The sequence below is a fragment of the Leopardus geoffroyi genome, chromosome D2, assembly GCF_018350155.1.
Source record: "Leopardus geoffroyi isolate Oge1 chromosome D2, O.geoffroyi_Oge1_pat1.0, whole genome shotgun sequence".
In the NCBI taxonomy this organism is placed as follows: domain Eukaryota; kingdom Metazoa; phylum Chordata; class Mammalia; order Carnivora; family Felidae; genus Leopardus; species Leopardus geoffroyi.
In genome coordinates, this window is record NC_059334.1 from 61,877,284 (window position 1) to 61,889,486 (window position 12,203).

The following is a 12,203-nucleotide window of genomic DNA, read 5'->3' on the forward strand; positions in this document are numbered from 1 at the left end:
AAAACATTGTAGACAGTAAATTTTATCTACTATTTACTAAGGCAAAAAGTCTGAGTTAGGGAGAATGGAAATATTCTGATTATGAAAATAAAGCTTATTCTAGTTTTAAATATTACCCTATTTTCATTTTTAGCCTGTTTTTAAAAAATTTAACCACATGATCAAGTATCTGAAGCTATTCATTAGAATATAAAAAAATCATATATTAGCTGTTAAAAATCTTAGTCATTTACACTGTTGTAATTTTACATTTTTCAAAGTGCTTTTATATACATACCTCTTCTGAGCAGCTACCTGAGAACTGTATTAAAAAGGAGAAAATAAAAATCTTAGAATTGCAAATAAGTCAAAGCCACTACAATTCTTTTTGGGCAAGTTTCAGGATTAGCTTTGTTGGATGCTATATAATTAGAAACCACTTAATTTACACAAAATGTAACTGCTAACTATATAAGTCCATTTGAGTCCTAACTGCCTAATAAATAATTGTTAAATATCCTTATGTAAAGAAATTGTTCTTTAATGATGAGGGAACAGGAAAGTATATTACATCTGGGGAGACCCGTGATCTTCATTATTTTTTCACTATAAAAACACTAGACAGAGGCTAAAAGTTCTATGTACTCACCCTCTTATGAAGTTAAATCCATGTGCACAGACCAAGAGGTTTCCATAGGCATCAACTTTCAAAAGATTTCCATATAGTGTATCAAAGACAAGTCCCCTATATGCAAATAAGGACATCATCAATAATACAGGCAACAATCTTATGTGGTATTAATCATCATAAACCAATGCCATCTTATTCAATCTTTATGAAGACTCAAGCATGTCCCAAACAATATAATCCTGGAGGATGAAGTGAATAAAATCTTAAAAACTAAACCCAGAGGGGCTCCTGGGTGGCTCAGTTGGTTGGGCGACTGACTTCGGCTCAGGTCATGATCTCACAGTTCGTGAGTTCAAGCCCCGCGTCAGGCTCTGTGCTGACAGCTTGGAGCCTGGAGCCTGCTTCACATTCTGTGTCTCCCCCTCTCTCTGCCCCTCCCATGCTCATGCTCTGCCTCTGTCTCTCAATAATAAATAAACGTTAAAAAAAAAACTTTTTTTAATTAAAAAAAAAAAAAAACTAAGCCCAGAGTAACTAAAAAATATTTACTCTGTTCAGATAAATAATCACAACTGTTTTCTATAAGGAATAAGAGCTTAAACAAGGTATGAACCATAATTCCTCTTAATACACCGGTTCCATTCTAAAAGAGTCTTAATTTCCTTGGAGAAAGGAGCTGGCTTATATTTCCTTCTAATAGATGCTATATATGGGACATATATGATGGCACCTCAAACACCATCTTTCTTAATCTTAAATCTTCCCTATCAAATCCAAAAATGCAAACTGCCAAGAGGCTCCCACTGACCAATTGAAGTGTGTCAGTAAAACATGTAACTGATCTCCAACAGTGAAAGCAAGGAGTATCTGTGATTACTGCCCATCAGTTTTAATAATTTTTCTTTCCCATAAATAAATCTTCTTCAGTAACAATAAACTAAGCTCAATTCAAAAACACAAAAGATATGGGGCGCCTGGGTGGCTCAGCTGGTTAAGCATCTGACTTTGGCTCAGGTCATGATCTCACGGTTAGTTCAAACCCTGTGTCAGCCTCTGTGCTGACAGCTCAGAACCTGGACCCTGTTTCGGATTCTGTGTCTCCCTCTCTCTCTCTGCCCCTCCCCCATTTGTGCTCTCTCTGTCAAGAATAAATGTAAAAAAAAAAAAACAAAAAAAAATTTAAAAAAACTCACAAAAGATATAATGTACATGAAAAGTCCATAATTTTAGAATCCACACCAACCAAAATAACAAAACCAGAAACAAACCTAACCATCTTTTCTGGTTCTTTTCTTTGACCGTGGGCAGGGTCAAAGATGCATTTGGAATTATTAATTTGGGGGATAGAGGGAAAGGTCTTAATCCAAAGAAATCTTGAAAAATTACCTGGTAGGGAATGTAGAATCATAAGCAAAGCTGAGCAGCTCCTGAGGATAGCCAATAGAAACTAATCTCTCCACAGTAAGCTCAAAGCCAAGAGACTCATACTCCGGGGACTTGTACACTGCACAGAGAGGAGGTTCTCGTTATAATAATAGTCAATGAAAATAAAAGGCAAATGAGTGAATTTCTACTTTTTCCCAACTCCCTCCTCCTCCTAAATAGGCCATTTTCTTCTTTTCCCTCAAACTCCATGTTCTGTACTGTCCCAAGTAATCACAGAACTCCATTGTTAGTCTGTGGAAATAGGTCATATTTTTGTAGGAGCAAGAGCGACAAGATGAATTATCAAACATTTCAGAATTCTTTCATTCTTAGGAAACTTTTTTTCCTTTATCTGTTCTTTCATGCCCATAATCTAAAGGCAGTTTTAAAAGAAACTAATATGCACAACAGCTGTGATATAAACCATGAGAATGTACGTAAATAGAAAACCAGGTAGAGAGGTCTATATATGTTGAAGGTTTCGCTGATGTGTATAGTTCGTGTAGGAATCCTTCAAAATGAGTTTTTAAAAAAAAATTATTTTTACAATTACTATTTGGCTTGATAGTTGCTTTATATGCTTTCTCCGATCAGCATAATTCTATTTGTCAGGATTAACTTGCTTTCTTAACAGCCCTAAAAATATTATAAAGCCATCAAAATTGCATTTTACAGGGGTGCCTGGGTGGCTCAGTCAGTTGGGCGTCCGACTTCGGCTCAGGTCATGATCTTGCAGTTCATGAGTTTGAGCCCCACGTCAGGCTCTGTACTGACAGCTCAGAGCCTGGAGCCTGCTTCAGATTCTGTGTCTCCCTCTCTCTCTGCACCTCCCCTGCTCATACACTCTCTCTCTCTCAAAAATAAACATTAAAAAATTTTTTTAATTGCATTTTACAACTTATTGCTGCAATATCAACCATAAAAAGACATGTCTGAGACAATTACGGAAATCTGAATGTGGACTGGAAATCAGATATTAAAGAATTATGACTAGGGATCAGGGGGGAGAATTGGAGGAAAGTGGTCAAAAGGTACAAACTTCCATTTATATGATAAATAAGTAGTAGAGATATAATGGACAACATTGAGGACTTCAGCTAATACCACTGTATGATATATAAGAAAACTGTTAAGATAGCAAATCCTAAGAGTTCTCACCACAAGGAGAAACAAATTTTTTTCTTTATTCTTTCTTTTCTTTTTATTCTATCTATATGAGAAGATGAGTATTAGCTGAACCTATTTTGGTAATCATTTCACAATATATATAAATCAAACCACTGTGCTGTATGCCTTAAGTTTGTACAGTGATGTATGTCTATTTCTCAGTAAGACTGGAAATATACATTAAAAAAAGAATTAGGACTCATTTTATGAAATTTATGGAAGGATGGGTATGTGCAAGTATATGTATAGGATATATATCCTTATCTGCCAAAGAAGCCTACTGAGTTTGTTACAGGCGAAATAAGATGGATTTCAGAATATGGGAGTTTCTCCCTACTATTACCTATCTCTGAAATCTTATTCTATAATGAAAAAACTTTTTAGAATCATCAATGCAGTTCAGTATAAAGAAAACATTGCCCCTTTAAATAGGTTTCCTCCAAATGCAATATTTAGGTAAGGATCCTCCCACCAGTCTCTAGGAGAGGGTAAGCTATGTTAAAGATAAAAATTAATAGACCTGCAATCTTGCTAAATGCCAAATGAGGCAAAAAAATCCATTTTTATCTCATAATAATGCTATTATTATTATTATTATTATTATTATTATTATTCTACCCACGATTAATACACAGCCTATGGCTCAAACTGATTTTTCACTGCAATTAGTCTACCGATCCAAATTAGTGCTAATATCTTTATGAGTAGTATTCAACTTTTCCTTGCCAAAATCAATCTTTTAGAATATTTCTGGAACTACATAAAAGAAATCAGTAACACTTGTCACTTCCACAGAAGGGAACTGAGTGGCTAAGAGATGGGGAAGAAAGTATACTTTCATGTATGTACCTTTCTGTACTTTTTAAAAACTTGTAAATATTAATGTGTATACCTATTATTTTTAAATTAAGTTGAAATATAAAAAAAAAAGCAGGTGAGCTTTCAAACTCCTTTAATAAACATTTGTCATATTTAAAAAGCCTAAATGTTTTAAGGCCCTAAGGAGAAGGAGGCCCTTGAGTCTCATCAGAACAATGCCAAAAGAAGCTGTCATTTCTTCTGTTGTTTCAGGGGTAAAAATAATGCTAATACTAATATTCTCAAGACTGGCTATGTACTTTTCTCTGTTCAACTCCAGCCCCATCATCACCTTCCCCCACCAAAAAAACCAAAAAAGCAAACAAAACTAACAAACAAAAAACCCCACAAAACAAAAACAAAAACCCAAAAAACAAAAACCAAACCCTTTTGGAATCCTTGAGGGTGGAATTCTTAAATCTAGATGATGTATACTGTGGTAAAAGAAGTGCTTATATATTCATACACACTAAAAGGGTAAGAGCTGGTGTGCTATAATAATATCAGAAAAGAAGTATTGACTGATGTCAATTTGAATTATTTTGAGAATATAATATCTCTCACCCAACACCGTGTTTCCACCCCAACTGAGAGTAAATCTCATTTTAACAAAATTTCCATAAAACAAAAACTGTTTCTCAATCCTAACAAAGTCCTACTTATTTCAAACAATATTTAATGAAACAAAATTCCAGTATAGCTAAGTAATGTGGATAATCCACTGACATTCATTCTTATAGGATTTGGCCCATATAAAATATTTTCAATTATTAATTTTTTCAGAAGGATAATTTGCTAGCTATGCCATAAGAATGGGAGGGGGGAAACCTTAATCACCTCCACTCATGCATGCTCAGCCCTAAATGAGACATTTTCCCTAGTTAGACATCAGGTAATTATAGAGGGAGGGAGTAATGGTGATTAAAACCTGTGTTTAGGAGACACTTTGGATCAAAACCCAAATCCATTTTTTCAGAACTTTTAGTGAAGGAAAAAAGACCCGGGGATGGGTGAGGAGTGGAGGGAGGAGGGAGATATCTCAAATCCCCATTTTGTCAGCACAAACCCTAGAACAGCAGATAATAAAACACTACACACTTGCCACACTTATGTTTATTCCAGGGCAGAACCTCCCAAGTGTTCAACTGAGGTAACTTTCTAGTAATTCCACCTACAGAAACAAATACTTTAAATTTCCTTTTACTCAATGAGTTTAGGGTACTTTCCAAAAATACAATGTATTTTCCCCATTTGCTGACCTGAAGTTACATACATAGCAAGCACAAATATAAGCTTAAGGCAGAACTTAAGTCTCCCTCACTCTCATCCAAAGCTCTTTGTGGCGAGGTATTATACCACTGTTAAACATGAATTTCTAGATTACATAGGCCATCAAAACTTAAGCCTAGGTGTTGAAACACACTGTCCTCCCTCCAATTTCTTTCACCTAGTCCAAAACAAACTGCTCTAATCACAGGTGGGAATGGATTTAGCAAAGAGAGTTCAAGTTCCACTTTGACAACACTATCTATTTCACTGAGCTCTATATTAATCAGGAAGACCTACAAGCTATTGACATTTTCTCATAAGCTTCCCGGATAATCATTTCAGTAACACAAATTCCCAGGTCATTAAATCATCTGCTAGAGCACTATACAGTACAACCAGGGTTGGAAAAGCAGACTGTAGCTGCACAGAGCAGAAGGTTAGATGTTTTGTTCTAAGTGTCCCTTGGGAATAATCACAATTTGTTCTGACCTGGTAGCAAAAATGACTAGTCCTAAAGCCTGCAAAGTATCACCATTCCTTGAAAAATAAATAAATAGAAGCAAAACTCCCTTTTTTAATGACCATGCCCTTTAAAGTCAGCCTTGATATATGTGGGGAACCATATATATGGCCTCACACTGTGCAGCTCTATGCCTCTCCACAGCTGCAAACGCTCTAACTTCAATTTCTCTCCCCAAACTGGCGAGTAAGTGATGCATAGCTTCAAACTCAATTCTTACAACTTTCGAAATGCAGCCAACAGATTCAGAGTAAACATAACCTCACACATTCACTGCTTATTTCTTCTTCGAGAAAGTCCTCAGGCCTATCCTAATTTACCCAATGTTCAAAGACAAAGAAGAAGTTCTTTCAAGGGCCAGAGTCCAAAAAAGAGGACTGCCTGAGCCACTAGGGCAGCACACGGTGTTCTCAGGTTACGTAACTAGACTATAAAGAGAACAACCAAAGCTTTGAAAGCTGAAGCTACTGAGTGCATTTAAAGATATTCTTTACTCCATAGTCTGTAAGGAAAAAAACAGTTCTCCAAAAAATATCAACTGTATGTTGTGGGGATCAAAGTTATGGGGTCTGTTTTGAGGAAACGTTGTTCATACAAGATAGAACCTATGTTAGAGGAGACCATTTCTTTGAAATGAGCCAAAATCTTTCTGCAAGGAAGTCTAAAATTCTCATGCACTTTTTACCTTTGCCACCAAGACACACTGTGTATAGTTTACAGATTTTAGGAAAAGGAAGGGCAAACCTCTAGAGAGGTTCCAGCCTAGCAGAGTGCTGCTGCCAAAATGAGAACTCACACGAGGCAGATGCAGATGTAGAGTGTCACTCCAGTCTTGAAGGAGTTACACTGGCTCTCCTGTTAAAAAAAACAAAACAAAGCAACAAAACAAAACAAAACAAAAACAAAAACAAAAACAAAAACTGGTTTTAAAACTGTTGCGATGGGCTGGAACAGAGAGACACCATTTGGATATTGGTATTTACAGGAGTTACTGTCCTCCTATTTAGAAGCCTCTGACCATCACTAGAATTTTGTCTAAATGGCCATAACAAAAGAAGGGTACTGAAGATCAGCCTAAGTACTGTGCATTATTTACCTTTTCTGACACCCTGAGCCTGGAGTACCAACTCTGATCCTGAAATGTTAAGTTAAAAGATAAACAGAAAAATAAATCTATTTTGTTTTAGTTTATTTTCTCTAGCACATTTCAGGTTTATATGATAGAAACTAAATGCAGCTGGTAAACTGTTTAAAACTGAACTACAGTAAGTAAAACAAGCTAAATGAGGAAACAAGAATAAACCAGAGCAGTTTCACCTTGCTGTTAAGTACCTAAAGTAAGTCTACTTGTACCTAACTACCTACTTTTCTACCCTTCCAACACCTACATTTGCCATCCTGATACAGACAAGAACCAACGTCACGCTGCTAAAAATCTAACTAGATGTCTAAATGTGGGATAGAAGGAAAACTTTATTTTGATTCTTTCAGTGGATATTTGCCTTCAGTAAGCACAGTCATATTGCTCTACTTTCATAAAGTTAGAGAAACTACCTAGTTTAGTCAAAGAAATGACTTGAAGATACATACAAAATATTGACACTTTTAAGATATTCATTATGTTTAAGTTTATAGGGAGTCATTTTCCCTAGAGACATTTACATATGGTTTGACTCCTCCCAACTTTTTTGGGAAAGGAAGATGGTACTAAATAAAACAGCAAAAATGACCAAATAGAATGTCTAAAAGTCTTACAAACATTAAAACCAACAGAAACCACCACCACCAATCACTATGGAAAACAAATATCCAACCCAACCACCCAAGAATAGTTACTTGCTTTTATGCCGTAAATGTGATTAATATCAACATTCTCTATTTAGGCTATGCAATGTTGGTTCTCTGAGACCAAAACTAGAAAAGGCAAATTAATTCATGTTTTCATCAGGAAACTTTAGATAAAACCTTTCCAAATCTCATATAAACATCAGAGGACTTTGTCCACTTTTCAAAACTATTTGAAAACCCTAAGGTAATAACATAGACAGAGTAGAAATTTCTATCTCTAATCCAAGAGATCACAAATGATCTTTAAAAGATATTGAAAATTTCTAAAAATGACCTCAATTTTAATTTACTTAAAATACAAAAGCGAGGCACCATCCAACACTTTTAGTAATATAAAATGAAACCAACTCCCAAATAGCTAAAAACGTAGATAAACACACAAGGGGAGTCTGGAAGCCTGCCAATTTCAAGTCACTGCGAAAGTAAAATTAAATGGTAAGCAAAAGATTTGTTTAAAAAATTATTAAGAGTATTAGAAGAATGTTTATTTTAAAACAAAATGAAAAAATTCCCTAATTCCATTTTTTTTCCCTCTAAGAGCTTGTTCACTTAGCAGGCATGTGTATTTAGAGTATTCTTTACTCTAATTTTTATTATTGAAGTATAATTGACATACAATGTTATGTCAGTGTCCAGTGCACAACATCTACACATTATGCAGTGCTCACCATGATAAATGTAGTTACCATGTGGAAAGTAGGGTTTTCAATTTAAAACAGAAAAACTGAAATTTTGAGATAATAACCTGAAAAACCCTCCTTAACCAAAGGAGCTACTTATAATTTTAAAACTGAAACAGTTTTTACATAATTTTTCCCCAAAATAAGAACAGTTCATCCCACTCAAACCCCTTTACTAAAACAAAACAAAAACACCTGTACTAAAGTTACAGTAATGTAACAAACATTTGGATGCCCACTGCGTACCAGGTACTAGATACTAAGAACAAAAAACAACTCATGGTCCTTGGCCTAAAGGAGCTCAAAGTGAACTACAGGGATATATAATTAGGTATTTATAATCAATTTCAGAAGATCAATACCATAATGTGGCTAGGGAGGTAAAAAGGGACAGAGAAGGGGCCAATTAACCCAACCCAGGAAGTCTTCTTAAAATCTATGTGTGACTTATTCAGGCTTAAACAGACACTTCATTGTTATAACCAGTATCTCCAGGTACTATAAAGTTCACCAGACAAACTTTCCAAGACTCGGATCCAGGTAATTTATCTATATCAGTCTGTATCATCGTCAGATATATATCACTTATATCAGTGTTCAACTGTTATGAAAATGGGCTAAGTGTTGGTGCATGTCTTGCCTAAAGGGCAAAGCAGCTACTTAGCTACTCATACTCAGCCAAATGTTGCCAATTCTGTGATAACAGCCAGCCTGAATTTTTACTTCTCCATTTTTAACTACTGACTCAATTTAAAAAAACAACAAACTAGTTGAGCCAACTATGGTCTGAGGTCTCAACTGGGTCCATGGGCAAAAAGTGCTCAAAGTCTAGCATACACTTTAGGTCAGATACTTCCAAATAAGTTCTCCCACCTAACTGAAATGTTTTGAGTATCCTCTTAAGAGTCTTGAAGTAAAGAGAATTTAGGTACTTACTGAATTGTAAATCCAGACAGAAATAAATTCATTCTTCAATAACCACAGAGTATCCTAAATAATCCTGTTATTCTATTCATCTCAAAGAAAAATTGAGAGGGTGGATAAAAACCTTAGGAAACAAAGGAAACTTTAGGCACTTAATTTGGTCTCTACCACAGTGCCGTAACAATTATGCCAGAAGGACTGTAATTACCTGAATCTGATTCCTTCCCATGGCTGTCAAACCAAACAAATCTTCCCAATGACTGAAAGAATTACAATCACCTCATGATCTGCCTGGCCTAGGTAACCCCCACTATTAAGAGTTCTCTGACCCAGTAGGTTTTTATCCACAAGGCTTAACCTTAAATTTTCATTACATAGCATGCCTCCATTATCATCTGGTTCTTTTCTCAGTGACCATTAACCCAATGATAAAGCAAACATTTAGAGACTGTATAAGCAGAAAAGAGATGAATCAAAAGTTAACTATTGTGTTAAGACTCCTTTTAAATTAAAAAATAAATTTTCTTTTAATGTTTTTTATTTTGAGGGAGAGGGAGGGGAAGGGGGAGGGAGAGGGAGACACAGAATCCGAAGCAAGCTCCAGGCTCTGAGCTGTCAGCACAGAGCCCAACACAGGGCTCAAACCTACAGATCGTGACCTGAACCAAAGTTGGAAGCTTAACTGACTGAGCCACCAGGCACCCCTCCTTTTAAATGTTTTTAAAATTCTAATTCAGATGTAGTTAATGTTAAGACTCTTGAAACAAGTTTATACTTGTTGAAAACAGCAGGCAATATTTGTTAAGTAAGATTTTAGTAATTTTACTGATGCAACTAACATAAGACACTATTCCAAAAAATAACCTGATTTACATTTGAATACTTTTATGATTGACAATGAAAAGATCATAAACACTGATAAGTGATTATTTCTATCACTCACCTTGTAATGGAGAAGATGGAACTGGATTTTATTAAACAATCTTTTAAATCTCCTAATGACCTAGGAACCAACCACACATTATTGCAATTCAGAAAGATTAATTTAAAATTAGTGAAAACACAGGGCGCCTGGGTGGCTCAGTTGGTTAAACATCCAACTTCATCTCAGGTCATGATCTCACATTTTGTGAGTTCGAGCCCCATGTCGGGCTCCGTGCTGACAGCTCAGAGCCTGGAGCCTGCTTCAGATTCTGTGTCTCCCTCTCTCTCTGCCCCTCCCCTGCTTGCACTCTGTCTCTCTCTCTCAAAAATAAATAAATGTTAAAAAAATAAAAATTAAAAATTAAATTAATGGAAACACCAACTGGGATAGTGAAATGACATAAAGGGAATCAAAATTTGGAAATTAAGTGTAGACTCATATATGTAAAATAGAGATGCTTAAAAGTAATATATAAATCTAAAACAGGTAACATAAATATGTATCTAAAAATAATAGTCTTGAGGGTATTTAATCTCAATACAAAGAGCTTTTATCTACAACTAAGATTATGCACTGGAGTTTTCTTTTTTCTTTTCTTTCTTTCTCTGTCTCTGTCTTCTTTCTTTTAAAGAATGTTTATTTATTTTGAGAGACAGCAAGCATGTGCATGGTGGAGGGGCAGAGAGGGAGAGAGAGAATCCCAAGCAGGCTCCTGGCAGCACAGAGATTGATGTGGGGCCTATCACAAACCATAAGATCATGACCTGAGCTGAAACCAGGAGCGATGCTTAACCGACTGAGCCACCCAGGTGTCCCTGGAGTATTATTTCTTTTAAAATTCTTTCCTAACCTACACCACTTCAAAAGCATACTTGGTTGCAGAAATAGTCCTTTGTTTTCTGAGGTAGTTAGTGTAAGAAATCCTTAAGTTGAAGAAAAAGCAGTAATGAGGCACCTGGGTGGCTCAGTTGGTTAAGTGTCTGACTCTTGGTTTCACCTCAGGTCATGATCTCAAGATTCAGTGAGTTCAAGCCTCGCGTCGGGCTCTGTGCGTGGAGCCTACTTGGGATTCTCTGTCTCCCTCTATCTCTGCCCCTCCCCTGCTTGTTCATGCTCACTCTCTCTTTCTCTCAAAATAAATAAACTTAAAAAAAAAAAAAGAAAAAGTAAGAAAGAAAAAGCAGTAAGATGGGACACCTGGTTGGCTCAGTCAGTTAAACATTTGAGTCTTGATTTTCGCTCAGGTCATGATCTCACAATTGTGAGATTGAGACCAGCATCGGACTCCATGCTGGGTGTGGGGCCTGCTTGGGATTCTCTCTCCCTCTCTTCCTTCCTGGCTCACACTTGCACACACACACACTCTCTCACACTCTGGAGAAGAGAAGAGAAGAGAAGAGAAGAGAAGAGAAGAGAAGAGAAGAGAAGAGAAGAGAAGAGAAGAGAAGAGAAGAGAAGAGAGAAGAGAAGAGAAAAGAGAAGGGAAGAGAAAAAAAAGAAAGGAAAAGAAAACAGCAGTAATACCTAAAATAAAAAGTATATATCAAATGGAAATAAAAAACCTTTACATTCAAATACCTTTAAAAAATCACCTTATTGGCATTTTGTCAGTTTCCTCTACTTAGTCTTTTAATTTAACTTTATTAAGAATATTTTTTAGGGGCACCTATGTGGCTCAGTCAGTTAAGCATCCAACTTTGGCTCAGGTCATAATCTCAGGTTCTTGAGTTTGAGCCCTACGTAGTAGGGCTCTGTGCTGACAGCTCAGAGCCTGGAGGAGCCTGCTTTGGATTCTGTGTCTCCCTTTCTCTCTGCCCCTCCCCTGCTCACGTTCTGTCTCTCTCTCTCTCAAAAATAAACATTTAAAAAAATAATAAAGTGACATATTTAAAAAAAAGAATATTTTTAAATCATACACAAAAAAAATACAGAGAATATTAAATGATCTGCTTTAAAATCATCATCCAAGCTTTAACA

The 12,203-nt window shown here is 36.0% G+C and overlaps 1 protein-coding gene across 9 annotated transcripts in view; it reads right to left on the minus strand.

Moving 5' to 3' along the window:
* Positions 1 to 12,203, minus strand: part of NT5C2 (5'-nucleotidase, cytosolic II) — a 149,434-nt gene that overhangs the window by 16,361 nt on the left and 120,870 nt on the right. For 6 of the 9 annotated variants that reach the window (XM_045438761.1, XM_045438759.1, XM_045438760.1 and 3 more), the window contains 3 exons: positions 1,997 to 2,114; positions 629 to 724; positions 278 to 301 (listed from right to left, as the gene is read on the minus strand). In XM_045438761.1, coding sequence (XP_045294717.1) covers positions 278 to 301; positions 629 to 724; positions 1,997 to 2,114 — 238 coding nt within the window. The remainder of the gene's footprint in view (positions 1 to 277; positions 302 to 628; positions 725 to 1,996; positions 2,115 to 12,203) is intronic. The other 3 variants (XM_045438762.1, XM_045438763.1, XM_045438758.1) reach the window with 1 other exon arrangement.